Here is an 18,777-nt window from a genome sequence, read left to right as displayed (position 1 = left end):
TGGTAGAAAAGATGTATGGTATGACTTTGATCTTTTTGAATTTGCTGAAGCTTCTTTTGTGGCCTAATACGTGATCTGTTCTGGAGAATATTCCATGTGCACTTGAAAAGAATATGTATTCTGCCAATTTAGGATGGAATATTCTGACTGTATCTGTTAAATCCTTCTGTTCCAGTGTGTTATTCAAAGCCACTCTTTTCTTGTTGATTTTCTGTTTGGATGACCTGTTCATTGACATAAGTGGGGTATTAAAGTCCTCTAATATTACTGTATTATTATCAATTAGTTCTTTTATGTTTGTTAAGCATTTTGTGTATTTGGGTGCTCCCATGTTGGGTGCAAAATATTTATAGTTATATTTTCTTGTTGGACTGTCCCCTTTATTGTGAGACAATGTCTTTTTTTGTATCTTTTTACAAACTTTGTTTTAAAGTCTGTTTTTGTCCAATCTCACTATTACTACTCCAGCTTGTTTTTGACATACATTTGAATGAAGTTTCTCCATCCCCTCACTTTCCATCTGTAGGTGTCTTAGGACTGAAATGAGTCTCTTGTAGACAGCACTTAGTTGGGTCATGTTTTGTTACCCATTCTGTCACCCTCTGTCTTTTGATTGGAGCATTTAGTCTATTTACATTCAAAGTAATTATTGGTAGATACATATTTGTTGCCCGTTTGTTACTTTGTTTCATGGTTTTTGTAGTTTTCTGTACACAAGATACTGTCACTTGCAAATATAAATAGTTTAACTTCTTTCTTTCTAGTCTGGATGCCTTTTGTTTATAAAATAATGATATCTGAAACTATTTCTAAAATGTATTTAAGCAAAAATACTTAAAATTTAAAACAACTTTGAGAGGCCTGGGTGACTCAGTGGTTGAGTGTCTGTCTGCCTTTGGCTCAGTTGTGATCTGGGGATCCAGGATCAGTCCCACATCAGGCACCGTACAGGGAGCCTGCTTCTCCCTTTTCCTGTGTCTCTGTCTCTCTTTGTGTCTCTCATGAATAAATAAATAAATCTTCAAAAAAATATTTAAAACAACTTTTTTCATACATTAAAATACTTTAAAATTTGTCAAAGTTTTGGGGCACCTGGGTGGCTCAGTTGTTGAGCGTCCGACCCTTGATCTCCACTCAGGTCTTGATCTCAGGGTTGTGAGTTCAAGCCCTGCATTGTGCTCCACACTAGGTATGGAGCCTACTTAAAAAATATTAAGGTGTTTACACAGACACATATCAGGGTCTCCATCTTGAATATTCTTTTTATATTATTTAGAGAAATCTTAAAAGATCCTATCATTCAGTCAAATGAAACAATATATTTTGTTCTGGTTCTTAAAATACAGAATTCCAGAGAGAAGATGTGTAATATTAGTGTATGAATGTGAGAGATGATGGCTGTTCTGTACTTTTAAAACTGCATGTGTATGTAGATGGTGAAAATAAGTTGATGCTATTTTGTGTCATTTTGCTAATAGAATATGATGAAAATCTCTCTTAGATTTAGCCAATAGAGTAATAAAGTCCTGAATTAATATGAAAAACATCCAGTTGCTCATTTAAAATATGTAGAATGTTTGGGGCACTTGAGTGGCTAGGTTGGTTCAGCATCAGACTCTTGATTTTGGCTCAGGTCATGATCTCAGGGTCCTGACAACAATCCCCATGCTGGGCATGGAGCCTGCTTAAGATTCTCTCTCTCCTTCTGCCCCTCCCACCATCTGAAAAATAAAATAGATTTTTCTGAAATGAAGTAGAATTTCTTGTGAGGAATATGTGTATTTGCAGAACACAGAGGACTTTGTTAATTTTTTTTTTTAAATAAATTCATTATAGTTGAAATATCCAAAGATGCAGAACCTGGGATTGGAAGATTCCTTGCAGTGTCACTAACTAGTGTAATGTTCACCAAGTCACAGTGCTCTGTCACTTGATTTTCTCATCTCTAAAATAATACCTGTTTGCCTACCTTAGAATATAACTGAAGAGCATGAGATTAATGCAACATGTTATTGTTCTCATTACTATTAAATGCAATAAGTAAAATCTACCATAATTTGAATCATTTACTAGTTCTCTGCCTTTGTCACACGAATCTTCATCCCACCAAAGACACCATGTTGAAGAGAATAATAGGAAGTATTGTTGAGTGTATTGATATATGATTGAGTGAATGAAACCAGAGATGGCATTGTACCTGCAGATTGGGAGGGATTGTGTCTCACCTGGCACACTGCTGAAATGCCTGTGTGGAAGTGTTAGCCCTTTTCCTTGCTGCCAGTGATGTAATCCTGCTGTGTTAGACTTTCCTGCAAGTGATTGATCTGCTTCAGTAAGGCTCACATTTTACATCAGTTAACTCTGAGCATTTTACTAAATTTAGTGGACTCTCTTTGGCATCTAAGTAAATGTAAAAGCGAAAGAGGACAGTGATAATTGTTACCAAAGCATTAAAATTACATACTATTGCGATTCCTGGTTTTGTGTATGCTTTTGAAACTTGTTTTTGTTTGAGATTTGGCTGTAAATATAACCTAAAAGAAAGTATATAGCTAATGAGTCTTATCCAGCATTTCCGTATTGACAAAATGGTTAGTTATTTCTAAAGACAAAACCAAATAATTTGATATCTAAAATCAGGAAAATATTTTAAGCTTCCAGATAATTTTTTATTTATATATTTAGAAACTATAATGCTTTTTGTAATGTGTTTGGCTTTTAATACAGAATTTAAAACCAGGTATAGTAATTTTTCTCTTATATAATCAGAAAATCAGATATTTCATAGAAATGAAGTTCTCAGATAAATCTATTTTTAATTGTTATTTGTAATGAAAAATACCACCAATTATTAAAAATCTCCTATATATACTCAAGATGCTGTCTGGGAGCCTGATTTATATTACCACATTCAGTCTTTAGAAAAACCTCATGGGATCAGGATTTATTGTTGAGGAATCCAAAGCTGTACAAGGTCTTCCTATATGCAAAGTCTGCTTTTCCACACTTTCAGATACTAATTTTTTCAGATACAATTTTAAATTGTTCTCCACCCCTCCCCCCTTATTTGGTGGAGTGTAGTGAGTATAATTTAACCTCACAGTGCCTCAGGATTTTCCTTTTAATATGATTGTTTAGCTGTAATACCTTGCCTGGAGCTCGTAGTTCCTCTTTGTCCCTGTAGTGAATGGCCTGGCCATGCCTTAGTACTGATCCCTGCCATCTCCTTTCCTGTCAGGACATCTGCGTGTGTGCGTACCCGGCTCTGGCCACTCTCACCCTCCAGCCTTCTGGCATAACTAAACTTGTTAGGCTTGTGAATTAAAACTTGGACTTGGTGTGAGAACCTGTGTGCCCTTCCTTCTAAGTAAAATAGTGAATTTATGTCACCTATTTCAGCTCTTAATAGGCATCTTTTGGGGATTTCTGGGTTTAGAACTTTATTCTAGAAGGCTGAACTTGAATAGAAATCTAGTCCCTGGCCTTACTGAGTACAACATACAGAACATGTGAAAATTATACCTAGCTAATCTTACATGCTACTGTTTCTTTGAGTTATAAAGACTTTTTTTTTTTTAAAGATTTTATTTATTTATTCATGAGAGACACAGAGAGATAGAGAGGCAGAGACAGAGGCAGTGGGAGAAGCAGGCTCCATGCAGGGAGCCCGATGGGGACTTCATCCCAGGACCCCGGGATCATGCCCTGAGCCAAAGGCAGATGCTTTAACCGCTGAGCCACTCAGGCGTCCCTGAGTTATAAAGACTTTTAAGAGTACAAATGTGAGTTAGTTAAATAGAAAGGATATGACAGATAAAATTTTATGAATAAAGATAATTCTACTTGTAGCTTTTAATATTTACTTAAAGTTCCGTGATTTGGAAGTTTTTGTTTTTTTTTTTTATGATAGTCAGAGAGAGAGAGAGAGAGAGAGAGAGAAGCAGAGACACAGGCAGAGGGAGAAGCAGGCTCCATGCACCGGGAGCCCGATGTGGGATTCGATCCTGGGTCGCCAGGATCGCGCCCTGGGCCAAAGGCAGGCGCCAAACCGCTGTGCCACCCAGGGATCCCTAGAAGTTTATTATTAAAGCTACATCATCGTATATCTGCCAGAATTGTTTTTGCAAAATTACTTTGCTATATTTAATGCTCAATCTTGGTATTGCATTTATATGAAAAAATTATTTTTGGTTTGTAAAATAAGAAATTAACTGGAAAGAGATGAGTTATTGGCATATACGGGTTTTCTCCACATCGAGATAGTTTAATTTTTGCCTAGTATTTTAACTTCTTTTAAAAAGAAACCACCCATTGCACCTCCTGACTCAACCACTATGATGCCACTGATCACCTATCAGTGACAGGTGATCGTAGATCTGACAGGAGGAAAAAATGGGTCCCCTTTCATAATAGTAGCATATATGGTGACTTGCTGCAAGTACTTATAAGCATGTTAAATGTTTTGAAAATATATCTTAGTGCTGTGGTTCTCAACTCCCATTCCTCAAGCCTTTCACAGGTTACTGCCAAATGTTGATCAGCACCTAAGAAATATTTTTGGCTTTCACTGTATAGTTAGTATGAGGAGGATTGAACTGTCAGATTGAACACTGAGCTGAGTGGGTTCTGTAATTCAGCTTAAAGCAGTTACAGTTTGGCCAAGGGAAGATTCTCTGTGTATGGAGACTGTAAAGAAATGAGCCTCAGGACGTGTGATGGAAGCCGAGGCTGCAGCATTTGCCCTCAGTGACCCAAAGGGAAAGCCTGGTCCGTGACACTAACACATTATTATGCTGGAGCAGATACTGAGTTACAGTAATTTCAAAATCAGGCTGTCTGCACAGAAAAAAAAGTTGAGGACCACTGCTCTTTGCATTTTCCTTTTTGAATAAAGTAGTATCAGTTATCAATGTTAAGTTGGAGACATCTCAGTTATATCAGATATTATGGACACAAAATTGCACTTTCATTTACTAATGTCTTTACTTGGGAATTAAAAGTTAAGTTCTACATTACTATAGAAATTCAGGAAAAAAGCCAGCAAATTGATATATAACACTGCTGAAGTCTACCAATTACTTTTTAATTGGTATTATAGACCTCATTCTGAAACCAGAATGTTTTATTCTCCTCAGTGTGAATATGCTGTATGAAGTTTCTCTAATTGATTTGCTGTGCCCATTCCATTTGATGTATCATTTTTCACAATATTTCCTAATTTGTGCTCACTTCTAATGAACAGAGTCGTTAGGACAGGCATGTCTAAGTACAACTGACAGCTAACATTAGGTGCCAGATGCAGTTTGTAAAGCTATGTAGAGCTGTAGAGAACAGTTTAAATAAATTAGCACCTGTACATTAGTCTCACTTGCTGGTAATTTATAAGCGAATCAGTAGAGATGACATTTAGGTAAGTCATTGATCAAGTTAACAGCTGCAAACCCACTGCCCAGCTGGGATACCTAATTAATAGAGATTGCATTCCTGACCCAGTGCTCCTCCTGGGTTGAGCGTGCAATCCTTTTATACTTTGATTTAAGCCTAAGAAGGTAGTTAAATACTTTGCCTTCATTTTAGGGAACCCTTGAATTACCAGTACTCCTAGCATTTTAAACATCTAAAAATGTAAGAAACATATTTACAAAGGGGAATTGCCTTACTCCGTGATTTAAAAAAATCAACCCCCCAAAAGGTTAACTTTTTAAAAATTTACATTCTTTATTTTTGTCAGCACTTCTTTTTGATTCAGGTAAATAGGGCTACGGTCCAATACATTTTTAAAGGTTCCTATACTTGCCATTAAATGTATACTCCACTTTTTTGTTTCCAAAAGAAGCATGGTTTTTGTGTTTTATTTTTTTGTTACGGTGACAACCAACCATTGAACCTACTTCATATATGAAACTGATGTGGAAGAGCTTGGTTCTTGTCTCACAGAGTCAAAGAATGAATCTCGCAAAGAAGAGTTAGTAAAGCTTTAGAAATTTATTAAGCAAAGATACAGAGCAAGCTCTCAGAAGTGAGTGAGATTTTCTGATTGCCTCAAAATCAGAGTAAGGCAATGATTTGTTATCTCTTTCAGGTGTATGTTGTGTATGTTCATGGATATTGGTGATGTTTACATACCAGTATGAACTACGGGTTACATCCAGAATCTGGTTCCTGGATAGGAAAAGGGTTCTCTTGAAACAAATGCTAGCCTAAAACAAATAACAATATTAGGCTAGTAATATTGTTTTCAAGCTTCTTGAAAAATTGAGTCCCAACTGATAATCCTCACAGGGTTACCACTGAGGGCTTGTAGGGTTGGTCTTTTATTGAAAGCTAACCAGGGAACCTAAATCCTTTTAATATTATCTCTTGATACCACCATTGAGTAGGGACTAGTGATAACATCTTTAATGGCTTACTGCTTTGGGATCTGGTTATTCTTTGTTGGTCACAGGTGACTGTCATAAAAAGACATCTTACCTTCCCTGCCCACACCTAGGGCAGGGTAGTCTGGCTTGTTTCCTTATCTCTGGTTTCCTTACACCTCAGCATTTTTGGGGTTTTTTGTGAGCCTGATTCCGTGGCCCCCTACCTGTCTCTCTCTACCTAGCCCTGTTTGTCCCTAACTTGAAGCTATTTTTTCAAATGTAACATAAGTTTAAAACACTAAGAACTTTGCCAAGTTGAATTCCATACAAATTCCAGAACTTCATTATAAGAACTATTAAGCTAGAATTTATTATAGGAAAGTGCTTTTTTTCCCCTCCCTATACCCATGGCTCAGAGCTTTTTCTGAGGGAACATAAAACTGAAAGGTTAAGTCATCAACAGCCTCAAAATCAGAGTAAGGCAGTGATTTGTTGTGTGTTCATGGATATTGGTGATGTTTATATACCAGTGAACTACAGGCTGCATCCAGAATCTGGCTCCTGGATTGGGAAAGGGTTTTCTTGAAACACAAATGCTAGCCTAAAACAAATAACAATATTAGGCTAGTAATATTTTTTTCAAGCTTCTTGAAGAATTGAGTCCCAACTGATATACACTTGGCCCTTGTACAACACAGGAGTTAGGGGTGCTGCCCTCCTGTAGAGTAAAAAATCCACATATGCCTTTTGACTCCCCCAAAACTTAACTACTTACTAATAGCCTACTGTTGTTTGAATGCCTTACTAGTAACATAAATAGTTGATTAACATATTTCGTATGTGATGTGTATTATATATCGTATGATTACAATAAAGCAAGTGAGAGAAAAATGTTATTAAGAAACTCATAAGGAAAATACATTTACAGCAATACTCTGTTTGTCAAAAACAAAAATCATCACCTACCTGGACCTGCAGAAGTTCAGACCTTTGTTCTTCACGGGTCAAATGCATATATTTTTGTGTTCTGTTTTGTTTTTTAAGATTTTATTTATTTATTCATGAGAGACAGAGAGAGAGGCAGAGACATAGGCAGAAAGAGAAGCAGGCTCCATGCAGGGAGTCCAGTGTGAGACTTGATCCCGGACTCCAGGATCACATCCTGAGCCACCCACACGTCCCTATATTTTTGTTTTTGTAGAAGAATTGGGTGTTTCTCAGTTTATATAACTGTTTTATGTAGATTGTTTAGAAGTGAAAAAGTGCTTATTCCAGAAAATTAAGGGGGCACCTGGGTGGCTCAGTGGTTGAGCATCTGCCTTTGGCTCAGGTCATGATCCCAGGGTCCTGGAATTGAGTCCCAAATCAGGCTCCTTGCAGGGAGCCTGCTTCTCCCTCTGCCTATGTCTGTGCCTCTATCTGTCTCTCATAAATAAATAAAATCTTAAAAAAAAATTAGGAAATTTCAGTTAATTCTCTTGTGGTTGATAAATGTGGCCCAAGTTGGCCAAACTACAATTCACATGTGAAATGCCAAGTGTCCTCTAATTTAAGACCTAGGTCATGTCCTGCTGGTACATCTTCTCTAGTGCCTAGTCAGTGCCACATGCACCAGGGAATCCTAGAACATTACAGGTAGGTTAACATTAGCAGAAAGTCCAGTATTTCCCTCACCACCTTCTTCCACTGGTTTTCTGATTGACTTAATTTTCCCTTACAATATTTAAATTCTGCATTTTTACCATGCCAATACAGATATTTCTGAATAACATCAGGAAAACTGCTGAAAAACAGCTGAAGTTTTTCAACACTTTCTTTGCCTTTGTTTCTCATTTGGTTTACAACCAAATGATCCTGGCCAGAGAAGGTGAAATCTTACCATAAGTGCTTGCAGCGTAAGAAGTGTGAGAGGCAAGAAGCAGGAAAGCTGTTGGGTTCTCTGGTGGATCCAGTGCCCTCATAGAGGCAGGGCTTCTAGTAACAGAATGGCAGTGACTTCAGGGAGACCATGCTGATGAGATTGGTGCCGGAACAGCAGACTGCAGTACACATGTTCTCATATTTTGCAAACATGCAGAATGTCCGGGAGCTGTGTCATTACCAGCAGGCTTTAGAGAGGAAGGTGATACATGCTTTCTTCCTCTCACAATTCCTGCCTATAAGATGGTGGTAGGGACCTTACTGTGGACCTGGACTGAAAGCCTTGCAGAGTCTGGGTGGAGTGTTCCCTAGAGAGTATATTGCAGATATGGCTGTGTCCTCCTGGGCTCTGGAGGATGACCTTGTTGCTTCAGGTAGGCGTTCTGAGGCTGCAAGAAAGAGGTGGATGCTTTTCATTTTTGTCATTATGTTTGGTTGGGTTTTTCTTCCTTTTCCTTTGTTCTAGGAAGAAAGAGGTGCAAAACCAGGAGTTTTCAGTATTGGTCACAACTTGATATTTATATCTTTTTCTTTCCAGTAGCAAGTTAAGATTAACTGTGGAAAAGGAACAACAGAGGATGGAGGCAGTGGGGAGGACAGTGGGAGCTTTCCTGAATTAATAGACATTACGAGGAGACTAATGAGGTATCTCCATGATACTAAGTTCCCCATTCAAATACCCAGGGAGGGCAGCTTGGGTGGCTCAGGGGTTTAGCGTCCCCTTTGGCACAGGGCCTGATCCTGGAGACCTGGGATCGAGTCCCATATCAGGCTCCCTGCATGGAGCCTGTTTCTCCCTCTGTCTGTGTCTCTGTCTCCGTCTCTCTGTCTCTCTTTGTGTCTCTCATAATAAATAAAATCTTTAAAAAAAAAATCCCCAAGGAATCAAATCACAGATCTGAGTATTAAAATGCTTTCACCTCACAGAAGAGAATATGAGGAATGGCTATCATTACCAAATTCATCAAAGAGATCTTCTATTCAAAGACTATTTGGTAGTTAATATTCTCTCGTGAACGTGGGTATTTGTTAAGTTAGACCAGTAAAATTAAATTATAGACTTTATAACTCTGTAACAGTTTAATGAGGTTTGAAAACCATGCTGAGGTACACAATAGTAATGTCAGTGCAGTGCTGTCCATACTGCGTGAAGGCTTTGGTTAAAATCATCTAAAGCTGTGTGGTTGCCATACCTAATGTGTGGTTGTTTAAAGTTAGTTAATATTAATTAACATTAAAGTTTAGTTCTTCAGTCACACTAGCCACATGTGAAGTACACAATAACCACATGGACTACAGGCTGTCATACCAGCCAGCAGAGATTATAGAATATTTCCATCATCAGAGAAAGTGCTTTTGGACTGTGTTGACCAGAGGATTGCTCTGTCATTTCCTCCCAAGTAAGAATTTTTAGTCTGCCTTGTGTTATTTGAAAGAAAGAGAACACTTTAGAAGTATAAGTAATATCATTTTGCAATTTCATTTTTATATTGCTTTCATTGAAACAATTCAAAATCCCTGAAGAATTGGACTTTGAAAACAGTTCAGAAATACACTGTAGGAATAAATAGAAATTTAGAAGGTAGAAAACGGTTGCTTTTATCTGAGTGAAACAACAGGTTTACTAAAACAAGTTGTTCAGTTGTTTGGTTATTCAATTATAGAAGAGCAAAAGATTCATGACTTGTGTGTATGTATAAATATGTGTGTGAATGTGTGTACACATACGTAAATATACGTATTTATGTATGTATATTACATGGGGGTAGGAACCAGAATTGAAAAAGTGAAAATATTCTAGGCTAATAGCAATAGCAATAAACCTTAGTTTGTATACTATTTCTTGTGAAAATTTCGGTCATACAGAAAAGGAGAAATAATTAGATAATGTATACCCTATGACCATCACCTAGTTTAAATAGCATTTTGCTATATATTTGCTTCCCCTGTGTATTTTATAGCTGAACTATTTTCTTTCTTTTTTTTTTTTTAAGGGTTTTTATGTATTTATTTAAGAAAGAGCGTGAGAGAGAGCATGAGTGGGATGGGGAAGGGAGAGGGAGAAGCAGACTGCCTGCTGAGCAGGAAGCCTGACCTGGGCTTGATCCCAGGACCTGGAGATCATGACCTGAGCCTAACTGACTGAGCCACCCAGGCACCTCTGAACTATTTTCTTTTAAAGTCTGCCTTCAGTCAGGTCATGATCCCAGAGTCCTGGGATGGAGCCCCATGTCCGGTTCCCTGCTCAGTGTTGAGCCTGCTTCTCCCTCTCCTTCTGCTGCTCCCCCTGCTTGTGTGTGTGTGTGTGCATGCTCTCTCTCTCTCTCCCTCTCTCTCTCTCTCTCTCCCCTCTGTCAAATAAATCTTTAAAAAATAAAATCAGTTACAAATGTTATGACACTTTATCCCTTTATACTTGAGTATATATTTCCAAAAAAATCAGGATATTTCCCCATATAACCACAATACCATTATCACATTTAACAAAATTAATTTGAATATAGTCTATAGCAGGGTATTGATCAGTATTTAAATTTTGTCAATTATTTATAAAGTGTTGTATTTTCTAGTTGAGTCACTCAAAAGACTCTGCTGTCAATTTCCTTCTCCATTTATCCTTTGAGTACTGTATTCCTCTGCTACCTACCTTTCAGTTATCTGTCCAGAAGCAGATGACCCCCCTTCTGACATATCAGAAGGTCAGTGGGAGCCTAACATTATGTCACAGTGCCTACATCATTTACCTCACATTATCTTATCACGTAGGCATTTTATCATCTCATACTGTCACAAGATGAGTACAGTACAATCAGGTATTTTGAGAGACCACATTTGCATAACTTTTATTACAGTATATGGTTTTATTTTTAATTGTTTTGTTTTTAATTTTAAAAATTGTTTTTTAATTGTTTTATTGTTAATCTCCTACTGTATCTAATTTATAAATTAGACTTTATCATAGGCATGTGTGTATAGGAAATAGTGTAGTACATATATAGGGGTCAGTACTATTTGCGGCTTTAGGCTGCTGAGGGTCTTGGAATGTATCTCCTATGAATGAGGCGGACTGTGGTATCTGCCAATATTCTCCATCTAGGGTGGGAGAATGGTGACTAAGAAACCAAGGCCCTTTGCCTTCCAGAGCACCCTCTGCATGTGACCAAGCTAAGATCCAAAAATTTGGTAACCGGCCTGGGAGGAAGAACAGTGAGAAGGTAAAAGCAAGTTATCTGAGGAGCAGCTTTGAACGTGCTATTAGGATATACTTCAGTGGGGGATCCCTGGGTGGCGCAGCAGTTTAGCGCCTGCCTTTGGCCCAGGGCGCAATCCTGGAGACCCGAGATCGAATCCCACGTCGGGCTCCCAGTGCATGGAGCCTGCTTCTCCCTCTGCCTATGTCTCTGCCTCTCTCTCTCTCTCTGTGTGACCATCATAAATAAAAAAATAAAAAAAATAAAAAATTCTGTTTAAAAAAAAAAGGATACTTCAGTGGAACAGCCCTAAGACAGTTGACAGTTGGGAATGGTTTGGAAACTACAGAACTAGATTTAGCCTATCTCATTTCGCCCGAGAGAATCAGAGATGGCACTCTGAGGGAACTAGCATTTCAGGGAGGAGCAGAGATGTGTTTACAAGAGACCAGGGAAGGGCAGCCCGGGTGGCGCAGCAGTTTGCGCCGCCTGCAGCCCAAAGTGTGATCCTGAAGACCTGGGATCGAGTCCCACATCGGGCTCCTTGCATGGAGCCTGCTTCTCCCTCTGCCTGTGTCTCTTCCCCTCTCTCTCTCTCTCTGTGTGTGTGTGTCTCATGAATAAATAAGTAAAATCTTAAAAAAAAAAAAAAATACTATCTCTTAAAAAAAAAAGCAAAAAAAAAAAAAACGAGACCGGGGAAGAACTTGGAGAGAGGTAGGAGGGGAACATGGCTGGAAGTGAGGCAAAGACTGAAGCCTCCTATGGAAGAGACCTGGCTGTAGGTCATGAGATTCGGAAGGAAGTCTTGGTGAGCCAAAGCAATTGCAGGATCAGAATTCTTGTGAGGCCAGATTGAAATCTGTGGGTGAAAGAATTGAGGTAGTTGAGGAAGTGAGTGTGTCCTTCTAAGAACGGAAATAAGAATGGAAATTAAGGGTGGCTTATTGGCCTGGATGACATGAGGAGTCTTGTGTAGGTGGCTCACAAATAGGGCAGGAATTGGTATGTAAAGGAAAGGTGAGCATCAGCCTTTGTGGTTGCTGCAAGAAGTATGGAAATTCAAGCCAGGAAGGACAGGGGAGAGAATAGACTGGCCAAATGGTGTGGGTCTGGAGACACCTAAAACCTCTGTCTCTCCAGTTTGTTTGAGGTGGTAGGGCGCAGGCAAGTCTGGAGATTGCCCCAGTAGGTATAGACAAAGAGGAAATCACAGAGCCCAGGAAGTTAGGAGAGATCCCTCAGGAGGGCTGGTATTTGATCTAGGTCTCAGAAGACAAGAATATGTTTAATGGAGAAATGGAACAATGGTATTCCAGGCAAAGAAAACAATGTAAAGGTAACCTTACTTGGCAAGAACAAGTGACTGCTAAGAAGAGCCAGATGAAAAATATTGTTGAGAAAAGTAAGTGACCACTTCCCTTAGTTCCTGCCGTGTAACCTAGAAATAGTTTCAGCACAGGTCCTGGGTATATTTTACTAAGCAATATACACTGTGACAGTGACACCCCCCCCCCCATCCCCCCGTATTTGAGATTATGTGTGACTCTGTCTCCACTGCTAGAATGCGATCAGGAACTATATCTTCCTAAACTAGCAGAGTACCTAGAACTTCGGTGTGATGAGTATTTGTTGAGTAAAATTGATTTACGGTGAATGGTCACTGTTTTTTCCTTTGAGCACAGTTGGGCTTTCTCCTAATTTTATTGCTAAAGAGCTGAATGTCCTTGATACCAGTGGAGAAGTAAATCTGTTTTCTGAGAGACCTAGGTTGGTTCCCTAACCTCAACAGGGAAGAGCACATTCAGAAATTAAATATCAGAAGGTTCAAGTTCTAGCTTTGCCACTTTAAGTCTTAAAATATTGTGAGGAAGTATTTCACATAGAACATTTTTGTATAGCTAACATTTATCTAGTGCCTACTGGGTGCTGTACTTTTGCCAGTACCTTATTTAATCCCCACAACAACTAGATAAAGCTGATGTCCTTACAAGTTAGAATCACTGGGAATGGTGTTACCAGAGGATATTTTTATGGTTATAGGACATAGTAAGGGTCTTAGATTATTTACACATTCACCACTCCCTCTGTTCTGAATTCTGAAGTGCAGTGAAAGTAAGGGTTTTACTGTGGTACAGCACATGATGCTGTGCCCAGAACACATCAGTGGGCTACTCAACTTCATCCTAACACTCAAAATTCTTTTCCTGTGAGTACTATTTTTTCCAAACGATATTCACTGACTTGAGTTTTAACAACTATTAAAACAAGTTATACAGACCCAGAAAGCCAACAAAATTATTTTTTCATAAAATCCAGGTCTCTTTGCCTCAGAACTTGTAAGAAATCTATTTAGAGTGCCCATAGGAGATAAATGGAAGTAATAGGTTAGGTCTGCTGAACAGTGACAGACCACTCAGGAGTGTGACTTTCCTGTTTTGTATCTTCTGTTTGGTTGAAAACAGTAACCAGTGTATGACTAATAGAACACTGGAATTAGGAAGCATATTCCTCATAATCTGGTAGAAAAGATATAATACAGATTTTGAAAAAAAAAAAAAAAAGTTTACCTTATGTGTTGTTTCTTCCTTTGTTCCTTTTTCTGCCATCCTTGGTTTTTCATTGTTTTTACTGAATTTGTGATTTGGTTGTTTCTCTACCATGGTATCTTGCTCTGTGGTCCTTTTCCATAGTACGTAGTACAAAACTAATGTAGTTTGGTACAAATGTAATAATACTTGGTACAATATATAAGCGTAGTACATTGTATATGCCATATCAATAATTAGTAATAGAGTATATAGTGTGTAGTATAGTATAAAATAGTACAATACAGTATAGTTGGTTGTGTTATTATTCTCACTTAGGAGCGCCTGAGTGGCTCAGTTGGTTAAGCATCTGTCTTGTGTCTGGCTCAGATTTTGATCTCAGGGTCATCGTATTGAGTTCTGTGTCATGCTCAGTGCCAAGTCAGCTTGTCCCTCCTTCTGCCCGCCCCCCGCCCCAATTGCATGCTCTCTCTAAAATAAATAAATAAAATATAATCAATATAGTGAGGAATTCTGAATTAGTAAATATCTGTTAATTTATTCTTAGCAGAAGAGTTTTGTTTTTGTTTTTGAGGCAGTGCTACTTTTCCGGATTCCTTTAGGAAATCAGGAAATTTCCAGCAAATTCTTTATTAACTTGTTTTTTATTTGTAAGACCTAGACAGCCTTTGCAATTGAGGCTTTATTTTCACGTTCTACCAGTTAACTTCCTGGTGACTTGTCTGCATCTTAGTTTTCATGAGAAATCTAGCTGCAGGCTAGAATCCTTTACATTTTCACTACCCTCATGGACTCTCACCTAGGTTACTAGTAATTTTTATATTTGAAGATGAATGCCATTGACAGCTTGAATGTGACTTGAAAGTTAGTTGCAGCTCTGTCCCCTATCCCCCATAACTCTGGCACGCTCACCTCAGGCTACAGGTTGTACTTCAGTGTTCACGCTAATAGTCTTATGCAAGCCCTGGGTCAGTAGCCTCTTGGCTACGATGTCTGACCAGCCTTGGGGCTACCGTGTCTGACTGTGGGAACCAGGCCTGATGTCCATCTGGTCTACAGGTGCTGTAGGCTCATGGTGGCCCTGCTGAGACAGTTTAGGTTTGGAAAGATTTAAATGACTTACTTTTTAATTTTTAACATTTTCCTCAGCTTTTTATTTTTCAAATTTCCAGAAGACTTGAATATTCAGTGAATACAAACACACATATATACATCTTTCATGTAGATTTGCCAGTTTTTAGCATTTTGCCACATTTCCCTTGTCTCTGTATATATAAAAGTTTGAGTGAGCCATTGAAAATGCACATAGCATAACACCTAACCCCTAAATAAACATATCAGCATGTACCCCTAAATACGTACATCCTTTATATCATTTTTCCACGATACCACTATTATATTTAATACAATTATAATAATTCTATAATGCCATGTATTGTATAGTCTATACTTAAATTTCCTCAGTTTTCCCCAAGATGTCTTTATAGCTGGCTAGTTGTTTTGTAGAATCCAGACCACTTGTCTGGCTTCTATAGTTGTCCACATTCTGGCTTTCTACTTGCTTCCTTGTGATTAGATCTAGAATGTATAAAGGGTAATACTTACATGATTCTGTATACTTCTTATTCCTTCATACCAGGAGGTACATAATGAGTTTGTCCCACTATTGATTGTATGTCTGATCCCTTATTTGATGTGGTGACCAGTAGACCTCTTCATTGTAAAGGGAACTTTTTCCTCTTGTAGCTAAGAAGATGACTTTGGCATCCACTAGTGATGCTTTCCTGAAATTGATGTTTACTTTGGAAGTTATAAAACAGTGATTTTTCTCCTTCTGCCATTCCTCCTACTTTTATTAACGGGTGTTGTTTCATAAAGAGGCTTTCCTTTTCTCTTTGCCTCCTACCTCAGAACCCTGGAGAGTGAGAGAGAGTGTGTGTGTGTCTGTAGAGGCACATTCTTCAACATGTACATATTGAGTGTATTATAAGGCATTGCCGTTTTCTTTTTGATGTTCACATTGTCCCAAGTGGGAGCTCCTTGAAACTGGCTTCTCTGTCCTTTCATACACTTTCTTGCTTTCTGGCATGGGAAGGTGTCTCAGACTTATTTTGTACTTTCCCTGCCTTGGGCCTAGAATTAACCATTTTTCTAAGATACTCTGTTCCTTATACTAGGAAATTGTATTTAGAAACCAAGATTTGGATGCTAGGGGCCACTCATTGCTCCTAGAGTTTCATTGCTTCTATGCTCCTTCAGGGGACAAAACTAAAAAGTATTATCGTTTAAATTTGTAGGAATAATCCAGGGAATAGTATTTTTTAAAGATCACAAGTATGCATTGATTTGTCCAATTCAAATTTAACATTACATTTCTTGTATATTTGTATCTCTTCTCCTACAGTAACATTTTGGTCACCGTGTAATTAATACATTCACTTACTTTATGGTGTAATATACACAAAATGTTTCTGAATTTTAATATTAATTTTAACATTAATGTTACTAGCCATAAACCTTCCAAGTAAAGTTGAAGATTTTGCTGTTTTTCTTTTGTCATTAGAAATTAGGTTTATTTGTTTATATTAAATTTTAGAGTTTCTTTTGAAAATTTTAGTCTTTAATATGTACAACCTATTCATGCTTCAAAGTTAAGCTGAATTAAAGGCATACCCAGGGAAGCTTTACTCATCTCTGTGTCCCTCACCCTGCCGCCACACACTCCTTTATAAAGCATGACTTTTATTAGTTTCTACTGTACTTTCCCTTGTGGAAAGAAACCTGTGTATATTTTCCCCTATTCCTGTTTGTGTTTTCTTCCTTTTCTTACACCAAAGGTCACACTCTAAGTACATTTCCTTTGCATCTTGCTTTTCAGTCTTTTTTGACTGAAATGACTAGAGTGGGATGGATGTGCCATCATTTATGCAACCAACCTTGTTGGGGAGGGGGGCGGTGTTCTAAATTTTGTTATAAATCGGTGAATAACCTGTAATGATGTTGGTTTTGCCTGTGGGGATATAGGTTATATAAAGGAATATGCTATGTTTTCTTGTAGTTCTTGTTTGATTTGATTTCTGCTATTTAGCTGTCTGCCCCATCTGCAGGTTATTCTCCTGTACGTTGTTGGGCTTGCATCCACTTTTATCTTTTTCCAAGTGGCAATGAGTTGTCTCAACATCACTTCTTAAAAAGTTCACCTTTTCTCCCTCAGAGAAGGGAGGCAGAGGAGTCCCTTTTTTTAAAAAAAAATGTTCACAAAATTAGCACTCTGATGTTTGATCTAAGGGTTCCTTTAGTGTCCGTTCTATTGCCCGAAGGCTGAATGCAAGAATGAGGTTGACCCAGAAACACAGATGGGCTCCCTAATAGAATTGATTTTATAAGCCCCAAGTTGTAGGTCCCTACTTTCAGCAGCGGAATCTGATCTAGCTCATTTACTGTGTGGGAAGGCAGAAAGGCCTGTCCAAAGAGCAGCCTCTCTAAAGGAGCAGCACTGTGTTTACATGAACTACCAGTTCCTTCAGAGTTCAGATGTAGTGCTAATAAGATCCAAGGCCACAGACATCTGACACCGTGCAAGGGAAATGAAAATGCATATGGTTTGCTTTTAATTGTGAGGAGCGTGTTGGAGAAGACGCTGTCATGGCTTACATGGTGGTTCTCAAGTTGGTGGCAGTACTAGGAGGTGAGGGGCTTTAGGCAGTGTGTGGGGGCGAGATTTTTCACAGGCACTAGGGATGTTCCTGGCATTGATTGTGGAGAAGGACCAGGGGTGTTAAGCACCCTGCAGTATAGGAGAAGGGGAAGGCTGCCTGCAACAGAGCTGTCACACTCAAAATGCCAATAGCATCCCCATTGAGAAATAGACATTTAAGAGAACTTGGTTGGAAAAAGGTAGTTTAAAAACCTCTCACAACTTCCTAGGGAAGAGTTCAAAGAGCATCTAAAAACGTTAGGGCTGTCACGGTGGATGAGGCTTGGAGCCTGCTCTTCTCAGTATTCGGTCTTTGATATTTGCACTGCCAAAGAGAAGTTAGAAGGGGTGCTCTTGAGCACAATACTGTGGAGGTTGTATAGGAACACCTCCATTTGCTTTTAAAAAAGAGAGATTTGTGGTGTCATATTCATGTTGGAAACTGACACTTGGAAATTGTTAATAACCAGTTTAAGAGTTACAAATAATTTTTCTTTGGGGGGGATGTATATGTGGTTATTTTATTACCCATTTAAAGGATTATAAGATGAGACAATGTATATGAAATTCTTAGTTTGATATCCTTAGTTTGATACTGAGTACTCAGTAGCTGTTTGTCATAACATTAACTTGTGTTTATAACAGTCATTAATTAACCTTTGTGTATATTTTCAGAAAGCTATTGCTTACCTTTTTCCAAGTGGTTTGTTTGAGAAGCAAGCCAGGCCAATAATGAAGGTAGTTATCTTCATTAATATTTTTTAAAATTTCACTTAGATTTATAATATCTTACAGTAATTATCTAATGCACTGTAATTTATTTTACAGCATCCTGAACAGATTTTTCCAAAACAAAGAGGTGAGTTTGCTCAAGAATGAATGAACAGTTCTTCCTTTACTGTAGTGTTACAGTGTTACATTACATATTAGCAGTTGCCCACAAAAGGTGGAGACATATTCCCATATCTTGGCAGTTGTGCAGTCAGTCAGTGATATTTTATAACTAATAATAAATGGCTGGAATTTACAAATTATTTCTTTTTAATTAAATAATACCATAA

The 18,777-nt window shown here is 38.3% G+C and overlaps 1 protein-coding gene across 2 annotated transcripts in view; it reads left to right on the top strand.

The window, feature by feature from the left end:
* MRPS9 (mitochondrial ribosomal protein S9) overlaps positions 1-18,777 on the top strand; it is a 62,480-nt gene that overhangs the window by 14,531 nt on the left and 29,172 nt on the right. The window contains exons 3-4 of one of the 2 annotated variants that reach the window (XM_025992382.2): positions 18,392-18,454; positions 18,545-18,575. The exons of the other annotated variant lie outside the window; for it this stretch is intronic. Of the exons in view, the coding sequence (XP_025848167.1) occupies positions 18,392-18,454; positions 18,545-18,575 (94 nt within the window). The remainder of the gene's footprint in view (positions 1-18,391; positions 18,455-18,544; positions 18,576-18,777) is intronic. 2 annotated transcript variants of the gene reach the window in all.

Source organism: Vulpes vulpes, chromosome 16 (genome assembly GCF_048418805.1).
Source record: "Vulpes vulpes isolate BD-2025 chromosome 16, VulVul3, whole genome shotgun sequence".
Classification (NCBI taxonomy): domain Eukaryota; kingdom Metazoa; phylum Chordata; class Mammalia; order Carnivora; family Canidae; genus Vulpes; species Vulpes vulpes.
Note: the sequence above shows the minus strand (reverse complement) of the source record. Positions and strands in the feature narration are given on the sequence as shown.